The sequence below is a fragment of the Phlebotomus papatasi genome, chromosome 1 (assembly GCF_024763615.1).
Source record: "Phlebotomus papatasi isolate M1 chromosome 1, Ppap_2.1, whole genome shotgun sequence".
Taxonomy (NCBI): domain Eukaryota; kingdom Metazoa; phylum Arthropoda; class Insecta; order Diptera; family Psychodidae; genus Phlebotomus; species Phlebotomus papatasi.
The window spans coordinates 29,593,893-29,616,847 of record NC_077222.1 but is presented as its reverse complement, the minus strand read 5'-3'; the positions used below and the strand labels follow the sequence as shown (position 1 = coordinate 29,616,847).

Below are 22,955 nucleotides of genomic sequence, written 5' to 3'. Positions count from 1 at the left end.
TCTTCGAGAAAGTTGTAGAGGAATAAATTTCCTGTAAAAATATGTGTATTTGATATTTTTAACGTTTGCGAGAGTGAAACGTCTCACATTATACGAAGACTGACAAAATTTGCCCCCGCAATTTTGAGAATCTCCACAAAATCTACTTTTACAAAATGATTCGAAAATCACATTTCTTTCGAGATAGAGGAAAATAGTCTTCTGCAATGTTGTAGAGCAGTAAATTTCCTATAAGAATATGCTCATTATAAAACGTTTAAGTTTTTTCAGAGCTCGTGAAAGAATTAAATATGCGTTTAGACAAGTTTTGCCCCAGTCTCCCCTACATAAACAGAAATTGGCATAAAAATTCGTCTCAGGCTTTGAGGTGTTAAAGATCAAACGGCTAAAAATTCTTGAGTTAGATTTTTAATGCTCCTATTTTTTCAAAAAGTCATTGTTTATTTAAACAAAGTTTTAATAAAATTCTTTCATTCAAAAAAACTTTATTCATAACCTAAATTATTTTAATTGCTTGCCTACATGTATGAAAAAAAAGAACTATGAAGTATAAAAAGACGAAGACTAGGTATAAGTCATAGAAAATCTCAAGACCTTACTAACGATACCGAATTTTCAGTTATTGGTTAATCGGTTTAGCAGAGAGTTCGAAAAATGTATCTCAATTAAGAAAAAAATTATTCATAAGGCCATAGGGTAATGTAGGCATAGTTCGAACACAGTGAGCCTTCAAAAGACGCGAATTTTTTCTTTGGTTGCAAGGAACTAGTTTGTCATTTCTTACACACAGAAAAATTTTGACTCTAAATTTAAGAATATATAAGATCCTAGAAACTTAAATTGGACGTGAATCCCCGAGGCGTTTAAGATTAAAAGCTCTGAGCGAAAGAAATGAGCTAGAATCCCTAGCTCTTTCAAATTAAGAGATCGGGAACTTAAGTTCAGCATTAGCTGGAAAATGAAAAATGTCTACAGATTTGCAAATTGCAACTAAAACTAAATGATCAAGGATTTAGAATTAGGGCATTAGCATTCATTCGATGGGATTTGAAATTAAATTCCTGGGTGTTTCTGTTTAAGAATTTTTCATTTTTCTGTGTGTAGCCATAAAGATAGATAATAATTGTTAGCCTCACGAGACGAGATGAGAAATTACCATTTCTCCAGAAGTTTTCAACAAAAAGAAAATTCGCACATTTGAAGGTTCACTGTGTGCAAGCCATGCCGACATTTTCCTATTTTAGTTTTCTTTATTTTTAATTTAGTTATGATAGAGACATTGGGCAACTTTTCAAATGGTATAAGTTGAAATACCTTTAAAATTCATGGTAAAGAAGATTAATGTAGAATTAGAGTTATTAAGAACTAGTGCTCTACCACTCAATTATTTAATGCCCTTTCTTACATAAAATGTCTAAGAAAATTGTATTATTATGGTACAATCCAAGAGTTGTTCAACATTATTATCTTAATATAGTCAAGTGAATAATACGCAACTATCCAGAAGTCTGTTCTCATGGTTCTCATCAACTTCTCCTACAAGTCTTGGATTATTTTAGATATGAAAATATTATTCTTTCATTTATTTCAATTTTAAATCAAGCGGTTTTTAAGGATAATTAAGGAAGATTTTGTAATAAGATGGAAAGAGTAATAATACACTTTCATTAAATTTATCGAAAGCTTATTTTGCATTTTCCTTGGACCTCGTTAAAATTCATAGAAAATTCTGCCAATCAGATAGCATAAAATAAATCTTAAAACGGATCTTTATATTGTTAATATTAAAAAGTCAGGAATTCACAATTTTTTGGATATTAAAATACAATTCCTATTTTGTAAATCTTACTAGACGATTGGAGGCCTCGGTGTATCTGTGGTTTAGAAGGAAAGTCTTATAAATTTAAATCGAATGTTATAAAGCTTCTTACATTCCATAATTCAGACCCAGGGATAGTCTTAGATTTTTCAAAATAGTTGTTCACCCTGTACATCATTTTCCAAAATATCCAGAAAATTGCATTTTTAGGCGTAGATTCTAACTAAATAGTGACAGATATAAGTTTGAAAAGTCTTCGGACCTGCTTCCCCTTCCCTAAGGTCGACTCAGAAAAGTAAGTACATTATTCAGTTTACAGTTTTTTTTATTCGGTTTACAATGTGTTTGAGAGATATGTCCATTCAGACACTTTAAACATTTGAACCGGGCGGAACTCGAACTCACAACTGTCACAGTCGAGCCAGGGGTCATACCGCCCAAGAGCCGAACGCTCTTACCAACTGTACCAACTGCACCACGGACTCCCTCCCCCAAAATATGATTTTTCATGAGATTTCAAATTGTGGAAAAAAAATTTATTGAAAAATAAACATTCTTTGGGTAATACGGGTAATACTTTTGACCTTGAATAAATGAAGAAATATTTCAAGGTTATTATCTTGATCAACGAAGTTCATCTGGACAAGACCCAAGACTTATACAAAAAAGTACTTTTGACTTGAAAAAAATTGTTTAACCAGTAACTTAATTCATCTTTGGTTCTCTCAACAGGCTCATCTGGTCAAGCAGTGCCACTGATCGTAATGAAACTCATAGTAAAGAAGACACGAAAGAAGCATCGTTATTAAAAAGTACACCAACTGGGTAGTCAGTTAATGGACAGGCTCAACAAACTAATCCTTTGAACACGAAAATAATTCGGAACGGACGATTTTGGTTAGGATGAATAATCATATTGACTGAACGATTTATGAATTCTATAGGGTAAAGTGATATAATTTGGAATTAGTGTTACAAGTTGGGCAATTCGCCGGTACAAGTTGGACATGGCTTTTTTCTTGATAAATACAGTACAAAATTTGTTTTTAAGCACAAGGAACCAAATTATAAAACTAAAGCATTAAAAATATACAAATAAAAATGAAGTACTAAATTTATCAAGACAAAAAGCCCTGTCCAAATTGTACCATTGTCTAACTTGTACCACTTTGCCCTAGGTAGGGTCTCTGACGGATTATGTTGATTTTGAATCATCCTGTGTTCGTCAGAGGCAGCTTCTTTTTTTCCAATTAAAAAAAAACTTATATTTTTCTCCAAAGCTTTTGACCCTTGGTATTGGTCTTTCTGAGTGGGTCAATTTAGAATCTTTTACTTAAATGGAAAACGTCTAACGTCTGCTAATATCTATACATGACGACTAGCACTTTTAACTTCTTCAACTGAGGAAGACCCATTAACACAAAAGGGTCGAAAGCTTTGGAGAAAAATTTGGGGTTTTTCAGTTGAGAAAAAGAAACTGCCCCTAATGAACACCGGAAGATTTGAATCCGATTTATGAATTTAATAATACAATTATGGTCGTATGATTTTGACTTTACAACTGTAGCTTTTTTTGTAAATTAACTTGTGAACATGTGAACATTGTTGAGAGCTTTAACTTCATGACTCTTTGATTTTTGAGCTGGATTCTAAATCATTTTGGTTTTCAGCTTAATTGAAATAAGTTTAGTCCTCGGCGAGTGGCCTTCAAAGTTGAAGCCAATTTCTTACTTTCACATACTAATGCGTATGGGAATCTTTCTGCACTCGTGATCGTTATGCTAAATATTTAAAAAGTGAGAAGTTTTTCCGTATTATAATATACCTTTCCGTACGGAGAGATAAATATACTAAATTTTTGTTTAAATAAATTTTTTCCTTGGAGCAATGTGAGCTGAGTCTGAGATCAATTTAGGAATTGGCTTCAAATAGCTCCATATAAAAAGGCCAACTTGCCAGGCGCTTGACCTAAGTGTTCGAATTTAGAAGACTCTCTTGTATATCAGTGAAGAGAAAATACTTTTCATTTTTTCTCAGTGTAACCTGAAGACATTTGAACATTGAACGAACTAAATGGTAACGGTTCCTAACAGCCAATTTTCTAGTGAATTTTTCTTTGAAGTAATTCTTTGGGAAGAAGCTTCAAAACGATGAACTCAAATCTTCTAGACAATACAGTATACATTTGAATTAATATGAGAAATTGCGTCAATTAATAATTCTGCTTTAACTTCAGGAGATAAAAGAGCTTCTTTATCCCTAATTCTTGAAAGATTAGAAATTTAACGCACAAAGGGAAAAAAATCGTGATTGTTGTAGCAAATAATATTTCATCCTTTGTAAATCTGAACTCTTTACATTTTCTATGAAGACTAATGGTGTAGGTCATTGTAATTGAATCAGGGAGCTTGCAAACCACGAATCCCCAAGTAATCTCCATGAAATATATTGTAATGTTACATTGAGTTGGACGAACCCGCATCATTTGTACGCGTTCTCAGTATAGAGTCGTTTATGTGAAATAATGGCTCACGTAATTGAGTGATTAAAGAAATGTTCGTACATGGTGCAGAACTGGAGATTTAATTAATGACAACGATTACAAATTTTCATCTAATACCCACTTCAGTGGCTGAAAATGAAATTTAATCATGTTGCATGTCTGAAGGGCGGATCCATCATTCAGAGATTCACGATAGATAAAAGCCCACCAAAATACAAATCATCATTATGAAGAGATGAGGATTTGGTACGCAAAGTGAAAGGGATGGGATTCTAAATAATGCACAAGGTAAATTTCACGTACTGCCCCTAAAATTTCAAGGGGGTGGACGGCTATGCATTTGTCATCAACGTGTTGGGAAATTGAAATCATAAATATAAACGTGAAGTTCGAGTAATTATTGTAATTATTTGCACTATGTGTACAACTGAGAGGAAAATTAATTTAAATTCTGTCTCTTTGAAGTTTCCGTAGTATCTAGATGTTTCTTCGTGAAAGTCCCATCATATGTAGAAGTTATTCAAGTTATATATATCACTTCACATACTGTGCCATGAGCAATTTTATATATCTTGCACATAGAGTTGAATTTATTATAAACAGAAAACAAAGCACAAGGTTCACATAAAATGCATTTCACATAATCATGGTTTCATATTTATTTCCTTTGTACTATTTTTTTGTTGAAGAGAAGAAATTAAAGGAAGTAATGCCAGAAATTCATTGTTACCAGTTTTTCCTGGAGAAACAATTAAACAAAAATAGAGCAATGCCCATGTTGAAGAAATATTTCAATATTTTAAAAGGAAATTCTTGCAGCAACATATCACGAGGGAATAAGCCGCATGCACATTATAAGTCAAAACTTAAAATTAAAATGAAAACAAAAATAAATTAGTATAATCTCATGCAAAATAAAACTGCTCTCTCTTGAAGTTCGAGCAGTTTAAATATTTCGAGTTCGGATTCTTAATACATGGACCAGAACAGTTTTTTTTTGTGCAAATTAATGTCAATTCAATTGAGTGATACCCAATACCTAATTTTCTCACTAAACTTGATGCAGAGAACTGTGCACCTCTCTGTAACTTAATCGGGATCGGGAATCTTTACTTTTCCCATTTTTTTTTAAACTTTTGTTTTTCCCAGTTTGCATTTGGAATCTTTGTCTTCGGTAATTTTTGTTTTTGGAAACTTTGCCTTTGGAAATCTTATCATTCGTACATTTGGTACAAATATTGGAAATTTTGTCTGCCATACATTTTGCACAAGTATATTTTATAATTTCCCAAAAATAACCTTTTTAAGGACGAAACTAGAAACTTCCCAAAACACAAAATTTCCCTTTGCCCCAAAGAGCGAAACTAAAAACTTCCAAAATCACAGAAAATTTCCCTTTGCCCCAAAGGACGGAACTATAAAATTTCCAATATACAGAAAATTTCCCTTTGCCCCAAAGAACGAAACTAAAAACTTCCCAATAAAAAGAAAATTTCCCTTTGTCCCAAAATGACGAAACTAAAAACTTCCCAAAAAAAAAAACACAGAAAATTTCCCTTTTCCCCAAAATGACGAAACTATAAACTTCCCAAAACACAAAATTTCCCTTTTCCCCAAAGAAAGAAACTAAAAACATTCCAAAACACAGAAAATTTTCCTTTGCCCCAAAAGGACGAAACCAAAAACATAAAAAACACCGTTGAAATTTCATTATTTTATTTAATAAAATATAATTGTCTAAAATATATTAAAGACAAGATTTCCAAAGACAAAGTTTCCAAAAAACAAAGAATATCGAAGATAAAGATTTCAAAAACAAACTCGGAAAAACAAAAATGTAAAAAACAAAATGGAAAACACAAAGATTCCGCAAACCAAGTTAATCAGAGCAAGGGTCTTCATACCTCAAGTGGTAGACCATTTATCGACGAAGCAAAAGATGCCCAGTTTAATCCCAGGTACAGGCAGGGATTTTTCTTGTCCCTACTCTGGTGGGTATGATAATGCTTCAATGATGCTTATACAGACAATACCAAAAAAAAACAGAACTTAAATTCAGAAAACGGACACACAAAAACTTTTCTTTTGTAAAAAAATATTTTAGAAAATATGAAAAACTTAAGAAATGAATCTTCAGTACAAAAAGTTGTTCATGTTGTTCATGATATTACTGTATAGGATATTCCTCTGTGTGTCAATTATTATTTATCGATTATGTGATAAATTAAGGGTGATAAATTAAGGCCCCTTAATTTATTGCAAATTAAGGGGTAAAAGTAAATTTTGAAAAAATAATTTTTAAAATGTAAATGACCATAAAAACAGCATAAGAATCCGAACTCAAAAAAGTTAAAAGCACTAAAATACAACGTGCAGCGCCCCTGACTTGCGGGATGGTATGTTTAGTGAGGTACTCACATGGTTGTAATTAGATCGATACTTGGTGTTGCTTATAAATCGGTTGGTAGCCGCATGTTCTGGATCAAGGTAAAGCAGTGGCCCAACCGCTGTACCAGAAGCTGATTGATGGGAGGGTGGAAGCGTTGTGTTATTTACATTAGTTCGCTGCAGCTGATCTGACCCCTTATGGTTATTGTTACTAATAAAATTGTTATTGTGTGCACTACTTGTATTAAGTGCCGTGAATGTATTGGCTACACCGTCAGTCTTATAATTGTCCAGGTAGTCGGTGATATTGGAAGCACCGGAAATATTAAAGGCCGCCAGTTGATTTTCTGACTTTACCGATGCCAATTTCCCAATGCTATGTACCCCAGCTGCATTTGTGCAAAATTTTGAGATGTGTCGTCGATTGATGGGAACACCAATGTCTGACTTTGTGCCACGTGGAGCTCGTATTGAGCCAGTCCCGTGACCATCGCTACACGGTAAAGCCGTTGGACTTATGGGTGATGCGAACCCACCACCGAAACCACCGCCAGGAATGCGATTAAGACTAAACGTGTAATGTAGGTCGTTGTGATATACGAGATTACTCAGCAAAGATGTGGTACAATTGTTGTTAGCGGCTTGGTAATTATTGTTATTATGTACAGGAACCGACGATGTCTTTAGACTATTGGCCTGCCGGTTCGGATGAACCGGTGGCTTCCGATTGGTACTCACTGAATGATGATGGTTTGCTAATGAGGTACTACCGGCCTGTTGACCATTGGTCATCTTGTGCTGACCCGAAGTGACCGAAGCTCCGGAAGATTTATTCGTACCATACTTTGTACTGTCGCTGGATCTGAAAATTTCAAAATTTAAAGGCATCATGCTAAACGATTTTTACCTAAAAAACGAATTAAGAGTATTTCACAAGAAACAATGTTTATTTTAGTACACTTCTTAAGAAATTAAATACATTTACAATGGTAAAGAAGATTTTACAAAAAGATCAATTCGTATGATAACTTAAAATAGTCTGATAACACTGGTAACTTGTAGCGTCGATGAGAATCATTTTTCCCCTACTCTTCGTAAGCTTTTCTTTAATTCTACCACTTAAGGATAGTCTTCACTGATCGGATATGATAGAGTGGATTGGTGAAGACTATTCTAAAGTGTTAGAAATAAAATAAAAACCAAAAAAGCCTAAAAACAACGGGGGGAGGGGGAGGCAGTCACCTCTAGAGGCGAAAGTTACCCGTGTCTATGGTATAATTTAATTGATCTTCAATAATTCAAAATGGTTTTTTTCGGGTTATAGGAATATAATGGGTCCGGCACACCTTTATATCAAGAAAATTTCATGAATTCGAATTTCGGATCCCTTTTTTTCTCACATGTTTTGCATTATATCTATCTCATTCCCCCGCACTCTTCTTATCTTAAACATCACTTTAAATCCAATTTAGCTCAATCGAATTTGGTATGCGAAAGAATGAGATAGTCATATGCAAAACATGTGAGAAAGAAAGGGTTTCGAATTTCGACTTCATGAAATTTTCCTGATCTAAAAGGTGTGCCGGAGCCATAAGGATGCAATTTCCGTCTATGCTGCATTTATGTGCGAAAATGAAATAAATCGCTAAGATGTTTTAAAAAACCACAGGTAAAATGGAAAAATACTTCTTTTGACCTTTAATTTTCGAGTACTCGGCTGAACCCTGGAGTAAATATAATATTGCAAATTTTATAATTTCTAATATTTAATAGATGATAAATTACGTATACAAGTCAATTTTTAAAAAATAAGTCTTACTGATTCAGAAATTAGAACAGTTAGAAGCTCATGTATGAACCTTATGCCCTAGACAGACTTACGGCTTAAGTCGAGAGACGGCTTGGTGGAAAACCAATTGGTATATAATCGGGTCCCGGTCGAAATCCTGAAAGCCAAAATCCCGGACGCCAAAATCCTTAAAGCCAAAATCCCGAAAGCCAAAATCCCGAGTTCTTAAAAGTGTCATAACTACTCCCACGATTGCACCCGTGCTTTCTGGAGACAAAGGGAAATTTTCTGTGTCTTGGAGAATTATTCAAAACATTTTCCCCTATATAATTTCATCTCTTTCAGGATTTTGAACATTCGGGATTTTGGCTTTCGGGATTTTGGCCTTTTCGGGATTTTGGCTTCTGAGATTTTGGCTTTCGGTATTTTGGCTGCAACCGATATAATCTTCTAATTATTATTTTGAGTATAATTACATTAATCTGTCCCTCGGCTTAATGAGCTGAACATACTTACGGCTTAATTCGAGAGACGGTTAATGTAATGATACTCAAAATAATGATTGGACTATCGTAAGTGCGGGTGACTGTCCCCTTCCGATGACTTTGACCCCCTCCTGTTCGCATACTTTTCTTTACTTCTAGAAATTAATGATAGTCTTTACTAGTCTGATTTACCATATTTGATCTAAACTGTTCTCATCGGAACACTGGGAATTTGGAGGTGGTCAAAGTCACCAGCAAGGAACAAAGTCACCCGCATCTATGGTACATTCTAATTGGCTTTCAACTAAGCTGTCAATTGGCTTAAGCTGAAGCAGTAAATCTGTCTAGGGCATTAGGTTCGAGGCCAATGTAAAACGGTCTACAGACTAGAGTTATAGCGCATTTCCTGAAAGTCTGACGATCCTAAATAACATGCAAATTTATTAGATTTTCAGAATCTAATGGATCAATTATCCTTTCACTGAGAAAAAAAGAGGGTGCGATTAACTTTTTTTCCTCAGAACTTTAACACTTTTTAGATGGGAAAATATATCAACATTTTTTAATGTTAATTTTACACCTTATTAAGGGTAAAGTTAACATGAAAAAGGGTACCTTTAACCCCTAATATACCTAAAAAGGGTAATATATACACCGATTTTGGATCAATACTGCAGGGTAAAATTAACATTTCCGGAATGTTATTTTAACTTTTTCGGATTTCTCTCACCAGTGTAATAGCCATTACTAAATCAAAATTTTCCAAAAAATATTTACTGTCACGAATTTAGAGAAGTGAACCTGTATGAATGAACCTCAGGTCTGCAGTCTGTATAAGGTTTATCCTTATAGCTTAGATAGATCACGTATTTCAACTCGCCCGCTGCATTCAATGCAGGCCTCTTATGCATCCCCTTCTATGATTTTCAGTCAGAGATTTTGAGAATATGGCTAGCCAGACTTTTGAATAAATTCCATTATACAGACATGCTTCAGTTTTGAAAGGTCATTCCAGTCCAGAACCACCTTGTCAATCCTTATGGCTTAAATGTTAAAGTAGTTTCTTATTGACTTAGATTTAAAATTTTAGGGTCAAATATCCGTTAGTTTTTGAAAACCTAATAAAATTGCTTTTAGTTTTTAGATTTACAAACTATACCGAAATCTAGGCTAAACCTTTAGTTATTCATATCCCTGTACAATCTATAAGTACAAAATGGTGCTGTATGTAAAGACCTGTAGTTCAAAGACAAAGGTGCGTAAGGGTCACTAGAGACCTGAATTTGTTATCGCATACTGTTTGCCCTTAAGGCCGTTAACAATTTGAAAATCATATTAACAGCGTGATGCATTTTTTCACCACGAAATTTTACGATCCAAAAATTGTATCATAATATTATTCCTTTCTAACAATATATTGTTGCGATTTTATATGCGATTTTCCGCAACAAGGGAATTTTTCGCTTTTAGGCTATAATTCTTGCTAGTAACGTATATACAATTGAAACCATAAGAGAGTGAAATGTTCCACTCTTGAGTTTAGAAAGTTTGAGTAGACATTCGATAAAAAAAGTCCAATTTTAAAAGGGCTTCAATTAAAAGGTGTTCCACTTCCCCTTATTCCTCTCGTTCAGTAATAACCTTCCCGATTTGAGAACTCTCTCCGGTTGAGGTTTTTCCTTTACCGATTCGAAGGTATATCAGAGAGAACTTACCTAAAAAAAACCGTTGGAAGTTCGAACGTTTAAACCGACGAGTTACACAAAAGCGAGTAAGTTCATTAAATGGACATTTAGCTTAATAAAATTGCAATTAAAACGTTCTGTCATCCTGAAATTCCACAAAACTACAAAAAATTCACTCTTTGCAGCAAACTTTTGCACACTGTTGTTCACATTGTTGACAATTGAAGTGTCAAGAATATCGAAATTCGAAATGAACATGCTCTTTAGGCTTCCGGTAGATTTTCGAATAGGTTTGGATTGATTTTGGAGTGGCTTTGTCTCTTCGAAAGGTTATTACTGAACGGAGCCATTATGGTTCAATGATTGTCTTATTAATGCTTCAGCTTATTATATTCTGTATTATGGGTTATATGTCAGTTTTAATCCTTCTTTTATCAATTGAATGATTGAAATTATTCGCACTTATATGAATTTGGTACGAAAACTCTTTCAAATGTTCATTTACACGGAATCGCTAGAACTGTAGTAACACAACATTAGCAACAATAGAAATATGATAACACAGAATTTTATCCACTTTTCTGAATGATTTATTTATTTTTGTTTTTAACTTAAAAATATACTTCAGTCGAACAAAATTATGACCTCTAAAGTAAAAGTATGACACTCAAGGATACATTTAAAGAGTCCAAAGAAATTAAAGGAGACATATAAAATGTATTTACTAACCTTTCTGACGAGTAAGCATAGTCTTGATCTGCTCCTAGGCCAGAGTCGGTGTGCTCGTGAGATACCCGTAATCCCGAACCATCAAGTGGACTGAGACTGGAACCAGACGGAGATATAAAGTCTCCCATGCTTAAACTGGACATCATTCTGCACGAGTTTTATCAAAATTAAGCTTATCTATTGAATTTGAAGAAACAATCTCTCAATACTAACCTTACAAGACCGGAATTTCTATCCCTATCAACATCTCTGTTGGAACTGATTGTACTGGCAGATCTTATAGAACCATCTACCACCCCAGTGGACTCATTGTTCTCTGTCATGTATATTCTAGAAAAAGGTAATTTGAATTTATCGGTATAATTATTCACTTCTTTTAAAATTTATGAACTATAAAAAAAATCTGGAAAAATTTGAGAGGTATGAAAACAATTAATTGGGATTATCTTGTGAGATGTGCCTTTTTGGAAGATATAGCTTTGATATCCTTAAGCATTATTTATGTTCTTTTTTTTATGGCGTATTTTCCCAAAGGGAACCTTGTCGATAAGCTCACCGGATATTCTGATCCATATACAGTGTGTTTTCATAAATAACAGTAAACACCCCATTTTCACTCATGCTTAATGCTGTTCTGGGGCGGTGGCTTACTGAAAATTTTTATATAGGGTGCTTTCCTGCTGTACAAGTTCGCCTCAACATCATATATATTGATAATTGAAAACATAAATTTTCTAATGGAGCTACCACATTTACATTTTATGTTGTGCAAATATTCAATTTATCGGATAAAAGTTGCATTGAGGAGGGTTCTATGTGCTAGTGTTTGTGTCAAATGCAAAGTAAAGGGTATCAGATAAAAAGTTACCAAACTTACCCTCTTATCCTGTCAACACGGTCTTTATTCGAGCCATTCTTGTGAACTTTGAGGGAATTTGTGTTGGGTCGTTTAATCGAGCTGGTCTCTACCACAGTGTATGGAATTTCCCGGAGCTGAGCCTCTGTCATGCCAGTTGTGTCCACCAAATCAAATTGCAAATGTTTTGCCAATTCGCTGGACCAAATTTTGGAACGACTTTCGGAAGGTGACCTAAAATTTTTACATCGTCGTATTTCATCTCTTTTATTTCATTGTTACTGCAAAAGGGGCATTTCGCTGAAGCAATATTGGTGCTTTACATTTGCTTTTTGTCAAGGGGTGACTCATTCTGGAAATTTCGTGGTAACTACTTGAGAAATGTTTAGCGAAACTCGAAAAATTCTAGATTCAAAGTTTAAACTCCTTCTGGTTTCGCGAAGCTTAAGGAAACTTGGAAAGTTTTCGCGAAACCCGATAAAATCAATAAAATTACTTGTGCATTACTCGAAAAAAAGAGATGGCAAAGCGTCCCAGCTTTGAGGAATGCTCGAACTCAAGAGATAGAGCTCACCGTGAATTAGTTTTTTTTGCATAATCTTCTGGTATCACTCATCTATTAGAGATCAAATTGATTTATAAATCACAATAGCATTTGAAAATCAAAAAATCGATACTTAATCGGTTTATTACCGATGAAGACCAATGCAGCAGGGTTCGAAATTACAATACTTCTCCAAAAAATCCAAATTTAACCAAATCGGTTGAAAAATGGGCCTTCCAAAGTGGTTGACCTTTGACCTTCAATGGCGAATTTTCCGGTTATAGGTATGTTTGGGCGAAATGTTCGCCTGGACTATCCCTAAAACGTGTCCGAAAATCATTGAAAAAACTTGGGATAATTTTGAGAAAAATCGAAAAAACCATTTTTTAGGAAATATTAATTATTTGGGTTGTAAAATTATTCAAAAATTGGTACTTAACGGGTTCATTACCGATGAAGACCGATGCAGCCGGGTTCGAAATTGCAATACCTTTCCAAAAAATTTAAATTTAACCAAATCGGTTGAAAAATGAGCCTTCCAAAGTGGTTGACCTTTGACCTTCAATAATTCAAAATGACGAATTTTCCGGTCATAGGTATGTTTGGGCGAAATGTTCGCTTGAACTAGCTCTAAAACATATCCAAAAATGACTGAAAAAGCTTGGGCCAATTTTGAGAAGAACCAAAAGACATGGTTTTTGGAGGGGATAGAGGGGGGGGGTGGGGAGGGGAAAAACAAACGTCGAGAGATTTTGTTTTTTATTGGGGGTCATCGAAGACTGGAAGTCGATATCTTTTACCGTTTAAGCTCCAGGACAGTGACAAGTTGAAAAAACAGTCGATTATATAACTGCTCTCTCTTTAAGTTCGAGCAGTAAAATAGGAGGAGCATTATTACGAAACCCGTAAAATATTTCAAAAAAAAAAATGCGAAACTCAAGAGAATTTTAAAAGTTTTTGCGAAATGCTAGAAGTTTAAGAAAGTTATCTTAATATTCACGGAAATTGACAAATGAATGCTTTTGGACACACAAGAAAATTTAAAAAGCTTTTGCGAAGACCAAGAAACCTAAAAAAAATTTCGCAGAAACCAAAAAAAACAACTTAATATATTTCCAAAGTTGGGTAATACAAACGAAACCATAAAAGACCAAGAAAAATTAGCAAAATTTTGTACATTACGAAAGGTTTTCGTCTAACTTGTGGATTCAAAAATATTGGTTTTCGAATTTCGAAACATAAGAACATTTTGAAAGTATTCGCAAACCTTCAGGATTCCAAGAAAGTTTTCGTAAAATCTGAAAAGTTGGAGACCATTTGACTCCAATGAGCCATCCCTAAGCCCTCGTATAATTTCTGCTAAATATTTGCAATATTCACAGAAATTGTCTACTGTATTCATCAATGAAATGCCCCTTTTTGCTGGCTCATAACTCACCTATGTTTGCGATGCTTTCTGCTCCGATGATGTGTATGTTCAGAATCCCCGCCTTGGTGTTTAGGAACAAGATTGCTCTTAATGACTGACGCCTGTTGAATGGAACTGTACCCATTGAGTTCAGCTTGTTTCCTCTGAACTTCTCGCCACTGACTCCCTGAGTCAATTAATTCCACCGATCCCGCTGACACTCTATGCCCTGAATAACTCCTTGTTCTCATGCTATCATTCTCCGAACCCGAATCATTACGACGATGTTTAGATCTTTGGCGTCTGTGCTTCCGATGGGAATTGTGTGATCTGCCCGAACGTCCTGATGCCCGTGAAAATTCACTTTCATTGTCGGATGTTCGGCGATTTTTGCCACTCTTGTGCCTCCGACAGGATCTTGAATCATTGGACGAGTGACTTTCAACAGAACTTGAACGATATCGATGGGCAGGAGCTTCACGAGAGGCTGATCTTACAGATCTGGGACTAGCAGTGACGCCAAAGAGGCCACGTTGCTGGGAACGAACCCAGGGAGCACTTCTTGTACTTCGTGGGGAATCTGGAGCACCTGTGCTTCCATTTCTTTGGAATGAGCGAGCATTAATTGTAGCCGGAATACTACATGCAGATCGGTAAAGGACATCAGAACTGCAATTTCAGAGAAGTGTGGCTTCAAAAAACTCCATTTCTATAACTTGGTTTTAATTTTTTTGTGAAAATGTTTCTTTAAAAAAACACTGTAAAAGTTACCGTGTAAGGAAAATGCAACATAGTATTACTATAATAACTGTAGTTAGAACTATGACTAGTATAATTATACCAAGACCGGAAAGATTTACCCGTTTATAAACTTTTTAAAATTAACAAATATTTAAACGGTGCAATATCGCTATAAAACTTTATAAATTTCTTAAAATATGCATATAATATATTTTTCAGTACATAAATTTTCTTTTTTTCCCTTTTCCAAGAAAAACTTGTTGAGCATCCTACATATCGTGGTTTGTCATTTGACCGAGCGTGCTAGAAAAACCACTAATAGTGGTCGGTAGGTTTAGTAGTATTAACAAGTTTTAAGATTTCAGGAGAAATTTTTCAAAGTGTGATAACACAGTAAGTAGCCGACTACAATTTAGTCCAAAAATCTTTGTATTATCGATTTTTCAATAAATATTTTTAATTTTTTCTTAAATATATCTTTTCTGTTAACGTTAAACTACTTTAAGATTATAAATGATTTTAGCTCGTAATAATTATCGGCATTTCAAGAATATATTTAAAACTTGGAAACTTGGTATAAAATAAAATCTTTCTAAATTTTTTTATGTACGCCTTTGGTAATGCACATGCAGTAATCCCTGTATTCTGAGATAAAGAAAGCCTAAAGATTTAAATTAAATAAATTAATAAGAAAAGTTAAATAATATCCATTTTGAGTTAAAGCTTATTGCAAAGTTTTCAATATTTTAAAGTTTCAACATATGATAAAATAAATAAAAAATAATAGGAATTTAAAGATTTTTGATATTCCTATTTCAGCTGAGTTTTCGTGAAGTTAGTTGCGTCTTAACAAAAAACCTTAAAATTTGATATTTTAGAATTGAAGATATTTATCGGTGCATTCAAATTAGCTTTTCAAATTCGATTATATCTCTGAATTTATTAACTACAGATTAGTTAAAAAACATGGATATAAGTAATAATAGATAATAAAATTATTTTTATTTTTGTGAAATCATATAAAAACTATCTTTTATATTTTGTGTGCTTCTTGGACTAGGTATATTTATAATTTTCTCAAAGGATGTTTTTAGTAAATGTAATTCTTTTAAAGGAATATTTTTATTTTTAATATTTTTTTTATACTGTGTTCGTCTTGTAGGTAGGTGAAAGTCGTCTGCCTTTAAATGCAGCAGCCTTCAAATGTTGCGATTTTTTCGTTGTTCTCAAAAGCATAAATTATATTCTATTAACTATTAGGTAGCTATCCATCATCCTCACAAATCATCAAAAAATGGGGAGCCTAGCTCCTATTTCCTAGATCTAGATGCTAGATAAAAAAAATGAAAATGAGCTCTAAACTGTAATTTTGATGTTCCACAAATCATGTGATTTTTCATAGTAAAAATCATTTTACAAATAAATCTTCCATTGTGGCACATAGAAGGTTAATCAGGCTTAATATTTCTGTTAATACATTTTGGTTCAGATGACACAATTTTTGTGGGTGGCAAAAATTTGCAAATATCACCCTGCAGCAGCCTTTAAATGCTAATGTCGTGTGCCTTTAAATTCTATCTTTCCATACATCAAAACATGTGAAATCGAACTCCTACTTTTCTCTGACGAACGTCATACAAATACTTATAACCTGCTATCTTGCTCCGGCCGGGATGTTTCAAGTTGACAATTGTCAACTTCAATGGCTTTTTCTTCCAAATTTTCAAGTGCAAAACAGTTCTTCAGAAAAATGTGAAGAAAAGTTATTGTTTAATGTCTTTTGACTGCAGTGATGATTTTAGTGAGTGCGTTAGGCTTCAACCTAATCATTTATAGCCCATTTAGTTTTATTGATTCAATATTCTCAGTGAAAAAAAAACATTTAAAGGTACCTGCCTCGCGTTTAAAGGCAGACTATGCCAGCTGCCTTCATACAAATCGACATCACTTTTTTAATTTCCTCAGAAGGAAAAACTGAGGACTTGCAAGTGCTAAATGAGGTAATCATATACGCCGAATGAACAAGAGAATTTTTTGGTGTAATAGAAAATAAAATCCATTTTGTGGATTCTTCAGAAAAAAATCTTAAATTTGGAACTCCATTTTTCGTTTGAAGGCAGACGACCTTCCCCTATATTTTTTGTTTAAACTTTGCCTAATAAAGTTCCTTTCATCTGATCAAACTTCAATTTAATTATATAATTTCACTTAAATATATTTGCTATGCGGCTGTCGCCGACTTATCACAACCGATCCCATAGGGAAAACTACAAAAACCCCGTAATGCGATAATATTAATGTAAAATAAATTAAATGATTTTAAATAATATTTGTAATCGTAGCGGAAAAAGGAAGAGGTTCGCTACCTTCGAACGACTCAAGCCCCGAACAGATCATTTGTTTTCAACATTTTTTAAGTGATCTTGATCCATTATAAAATTATAATTTTAATATATGGTTCAATGCTTCAAATTTCCCGAAAATAATAAACAATTTAAATAAGGAGATTAAGAACATAGAAAAAAAAGTGAGTTGTCTGAAGCTTGAGTCGTTCGAAGGTAGCACGTTTTCCCCTAGGTAGATAAATATGCAGAGTGTTTTCAAATGTAGAAAGATAATGGGTTAATAAATGAATAGTTCTTACTTTTGTGCCGGTTGGGGAATTGATATTGTTTTAATCTCATGCTTTGTCTGTTTTCCTGAATTCTCCGATGATTTTGCATCAAGCAGCTCATCGATTACCCTCCTTGGTTGTCGCCGCGATGGTGTTCTGGTGAAGGCAGGCGGAGCCCTCCCATGACTCAGGGCATCCCGGACGGCTTGCTTCTCGGTCCGACCACTGAAATGGCGAGATCAAAAAACATGAAATTCCTCTGCGTGTCGTGACAGAGTCAAGAGGGGTCCATTGGATGAGCCAATTTTCGTGGAGCTACATTTAATACATAATCGAAATTTATATGCTTCATTGAGATGATAGTAATAATGGGTAACGCCAGACAAGAGGATTACATCAAAAGACCATCAAGTATTGCGGCACCCATTTGCATATTTTCACCAATTTTGCACCGGGGGAAGGAAGATCCAATTTCTTCCCCTTGGCTTTAGGCATCACTGCAAAAGAGGCATTACGATGGGTGGGATGATAGAGGGAGAAAATGGGAAGTCTTCTGACGTATACTCTGTGATTTACAGCATGTATACAACATTATACATATATTTATAGAGTAACAATATTTTCCTACTTCCCCTTTTGTCAGTATATTCCCCATCATCTTCCTCTTGTTTCAGTACAACATTGGAAAATGATAGATAAATATACGCACAAAAGATAAATTGAATTTTAAATCTAATTACCTGTACCGGAAACGTGATCCCAGTGCAAACAAGTCAGTTGTCCCAGCCTGAGGCTGCATCGGCGCGACTCGAACCAGTCGAAAGAAGGCGTGATGCTCAACGCAGCATCGCCACAAATGTTTGCACGCAGACTTTCGGGGTGTCTCAAAGCCATACGTACTCACTTCATTCTGTTTCGTGTCACAGAGTTCAACAGGAAATGAGGAAAATAAGGTGGAATTAGTTATCCCCATGTTTAATTAACAGACACTAAATTAGGGAACTTTGCTCATTTTATCCAAAGGAAATTGGTCCAAGAGGAAAAAAAAGATTAAATATCTCTCATTTCAAATTTAATTTCAAAGTTTCTCAACTGTGATGAGTATTTATGTTTAAGAAACAATTTCTGCTGCACAAATGCCAAGACTCTCAATTTGTTTCATGGAAATTGAGGGGTTAAGTAATAGAACTTCAGGAAACAATGTCACAATATATGCAAAGAATTCATTTACATGATATAAAGTATTCGACTAATTCATAAAAAAGGCGACTGAAAAGCATCACAGGTTTGCCAGCTTATGAGAAAAGTCTCGATCTAAAGAGTTCGATTTTTCTGAAAAGTGTGGCATTTTTATATTTACTCATTCATAACCGGATATTGATTAATCTCAAACTCAAAATCAATCATCTCAAAAAATCATTATACTCAAAAGAGTTTTCAGTAGATGTGTATAAATTGAATTTCAAATGAAAATGAATAATCAGTTCATAACCGGTTTGTTACCGGTTTATAATCGATAGGAACCAGTTCAGACTTATCGGGTATTCAAAGATCTTTCCAAAGAATACAAAATTTACTCAAATGAGTTAAAAAAAAATACACTCTATAGAATCTATTAAACCTTTGTCCTTGAAAACATCGAAAAACATAAAAATCTTAAATTAAATAAAAAGTGTAAGGGAAGAGCACCCGGATCGGAATGTAACGTGTTCGATATTTAGTTGAAAATATAAGCCTCAAAATACTATTTGGTATTTTTGTGTATGCTAATCGGTATATTAGTGATCCATTTAACTATATCCGTGCATTTGAATTTTAAATTTTTAAAATAAATTAATAAAAAATAGGTGGAATTGAAACTAATGTATCTTGTACTTCGGATCGTCACGAACTTAATCTCGTTTCTCACGAAAAATTGGTTTTATAAATTAAATCTGAGTTAATGCATTGCATTCTTGTGGGAGATAAGGGAAAGGCTCATAATTTTGTAGGTACACTATTGTAGGTCTAAAATGCAACTTTTCAAAAGAAAGGATTAAAGAAAGTTTGACAGCTAATAACCAGTTTTGCTAATTTTACTGCAATTAGTATACTTTTAACTTCTGAAACTATTTTAACATACTTAGGGTAAGAGCTCATAATTTTGGACTGTTTCTAAATTTGGACACTTTGAAGATAAAATTGGACACTAAAAATAAATAGATTAAAATTATGGATTTTTATTCCAATATTTGATGAATAATGCATTATATCTAAATATTTGTTCTTTTTGGAAGATTTTAAGACTAAATACGTTAAATTTTGAATATGATTTGAGTTAAAATTGCTTTGTTGAAAATTCAGTGTGAGCAATTGCTTACGAGACAGAACTTCGTGTTTACTTCAGTCTCATTTAGCTGTGATGAAGTACTAATAATGTTTCTTCGCTCTTTTTGAGTGATATTATTGAATATTCATTGAAAATTGTGTTGATTCACGTTAGTGGTGTGAATTAGATTTTTCGTGTGAAAAATGGGAAATTTTTTAAGACATTTACCAATGAGGTAATAATCCTTATTTTGGACAGGTGTTTTTCTCACGAAATTTCGTGAAGCTTTATCTTTTGTGGTGACTAGGTTGGACACATGTCTGGAAAAACAAAGGAGCATCATCTCTATGTAAGAGATGTAGCGAGAAAGCCTTGAAAGTCTTCCGGAAAGGCCAGGAATGAGCGAATCCGCACGTACTTGGAGTACCGAAGTCAACTCACTTTAATGAATGATATGGAAAGTTTCCGGGCTTCTTGTGACATTTCACGTTTCCCTTACATGAACAGGAAGAGGACTTTGTAAGATTGGTTAATGAAATGAAGAACAATGGGCATCCTATTGAGGCGGATTATCTGTCCAAATTTACAGCCAAATTGCCCAAAGTAATAACCAAGTTGTCCAAAATAAGAGTCAAATTCACCTCTACATATCAATTCATTTTTAAACGTATTAAAACTAATTTTAGTAAAAAAAGGACAACAAACAGCTAGGCAAGTTTCTAAACAACCCTTCGGAAAAGAGAGTAACAAAAAAATCAATTAGTATTAAAAATATCGCACTTCAAACTTGGAATAACGATGCTTATAAGCCGACTGTCCAAAATTATAAGCCTTTACCCTAAATGCTAAGATTATTATAATGTATGACCTTGTGAATAAGGGACCAAATCATTACAATTGAATGAGGAACCATTCAGGATAAGAATATGAAAAATAAGCCACGCCCAAAATAATATGTTATAACTTATTTTTTTTTAATTTAATTCATTTTTCTTTTAATTCAGTTCAATTTGATTTAAGTCAGTCATCTTATTTTCATCTTTATACCCCTTCTTATGCGGCCATCGCCGTCTTGATTTGATTCCAACCTCCGGAATAAAACTATGCATAATTTTCTTACATGGTATTATGGAAACTGAACTACTTATTCTTTTCAATTTATACAAACGATTTTCTGATATAAAATAAATTTGAAAATTCGTACCGACCTATAGAAAATTCGAACTCGGAATCTTAGCTTCGTAGAGCAAGAACTGTATCACTTAACCTAATGCATTCTTATCAGCATAAAAAAAATATATTTTCAAAAACAACTTAATAAAATAGACCAATATCCAAGTGAGAAGCCCCTTGAAGAAAAACTGTGCACTTACATTTTTATCACAAACTCGCAACATGAAGTACTTTCCTTTGAAGTAGACTTTTGCAATTCGCGGCCAATAGTAATGAGCAACAGTCGTTTTGTTCCGCAGCACGACAATGCCGGATGGTGTTAATCCCAGGAAATATTCCACACTGTCTTCTCCCTGGATTTTTTTTGTGCGATGAAGCAGAATAATTAAAATTAGCAAATTTGGGGGAGAAAAGAGGAGTGAACAAAGTCTCAAATTACCAAGACGGGATGTAAATCAACACCGTACATATCGTGCCATTTAACCTTGTCCAAGTAATTGAGTTCTGCCGCCGAGGGTGACAACCCCTTCAGTTGTTGATGTAATTCTGCTACACGATTCTCAAGTTCTCTCGTCTGATTCGAGAGAAGTCGAAATTCTGACACGTAGCCTACAGAATGTCGTCTGGGATCATAATCCCCAAGTTCAGCTGCAGAAATTTCGGGGGTAAGAGGAAGGAAGTGTTAAGGTTTATGTGGTTGAAAAATTAAGCATCAAATATCCTCACATTGTACAACATATGCACCGAGTTCAGCCGCCAATTCAAACGACACTGGAAGACGCCCCTGCAGAACATCCTGTTTCACTTGTAAAAACAGCTGGTACCTTGTAATCTCCTCCAGCAACTTACACGGATCCGCCGCATAGAATTTCACACCAAAGTACAAATCGTATAGTTCGTTGGATCCTTTCAATTGCCGTGATATTCGAGCCAAGGGATCTAACCAATGCTGCATTGGTTTGTGGTATGGAGCGAGACAGAATATTCAATTTAGATACACTGACTTTTAAAACCCAGAACGTGAGAACTTTTGGAGCTGCAACAACTGCATGTACTTACAGTTTGATTCTCCTGGTCCAAGTATCGAATGCCAAAATAAGCCGTCTCGATGAGATTCAGACGAGAGAACACCACATCCAACAGTGCTTGGCCCTGAAGATCATCCTGGAAAATTAGAAATAATATTTGAATGAGAGTTTGAAAATTTTGACTAGAATTCACAAATTTTCAATGGATAAAGGGAGTAGGGTAAAGTGGTACAACTTGTTTCATAAATCCGATTCAAATCTTCCGGTGTTCATTAGGGGCGGTTTCTTTTTCTCAATCGAAAAAACCCAAATTTTTCTCCAAAGCTTTCGACCCTTTTGTATTAATGGGTCTTCCTCAGTTGAAGAAGTTAAAAGTACTAGTCGTCATGTATAGATATTAGCAGACGTTAGACGTTTTCCATTTAAGTAAAAGATTCTAAATTGACCCACTAAGGAAGACCAATACCAAGGGTCAAAAGCTTTGGAGAAAAATACAAGTTTTTTTTACTTGAAAAAAGAAGCTGCCTCTGACGAACACCGAAATATCCGAAATCAACATAATCCGTCAGAGACCCTACCTAGGGTAAAGTGATACAAGTTGGACAGTCAGTGGTACAAGTTGGACAATAGTACAATTTGGACAGGGCTTTTTGTCTTAATAATTTTATTACTTCATTTTTATTTGTATATTTTTAGTGCTTTAGTTTTATAATTTGGTTCTTTGTACCTAAAAACAAATTAACACTGGATTTATCAAGAAAAAAGCCATGTCCAACTTGTACCGGCGAATTGTCCAACTTATAACACTAATTCCAAATTATATCACTTTACCCTAAAGCTTTCAATATACGAATATTTTGAAAGCAAATACAATGTTAGACATTT

The 22,955-nt window shown here is 34.3% G+C and overlaps 1 protein-coding gene across 4 annotated transcripts in view; it reads right to left on the bottom strand.

Moving 5' to 3' along the window:
- LOC129799606 (band 4.1-like protein 4) overlaps positions 1–22,955 on the bottom strand; it is a 96,082-nt gene that overhangs the window by 5,749 nt on the left and 67,378 nt on the right. For 2 of the 4 annotated variants that reach the window (XM_055843632.1, XM_055843635.1), the window contains exons 3-13: positions 22,102–22,206; positions 21,769–21,991; positions 21,482–21,690; positions 21,243–21,395; positions 18,302–18,471; positions 17,592–17,786; positions 14,237–14,875; positions 12,276–12,488; positions 11,612–11,728; positions 11,399–11,545; positions 6,741–7,572 (exon numbers count right to left, since the gene is read on the bottom strand). In XM_055843632.1, coding sequence (XP_055699607.1) covers positions 6,741–7,572; positions 11,399–11,545; positions 11,612–11,728; positions 12,276–12,488; positions 14,237–14,875; positions 17,592–17,786; positions 18,302–18,471; positions 21,243–21,395; positions 21,482–21,690; positions 21,769–21,991; positions 22,102–22,206 — 3,003 coding nt within the window. The remainder of the gene's footprint in view (positions 1–6,740; positions 7,573–11,398; positions 11,546–11,611; positions 11,729–12,275; positions 12,489–14,236; positions 14,876–17,591; positions 17,787–18,301; positions 18,472–21,242; positions 21,396–21,481; positions 21,691–21,768; positions 21,992–22,101; positions 22,207–22,955) is intronic. The other 2 variants (XM_055843636.1, XM_055843634.1) reach the window with 2 other exon arrangements.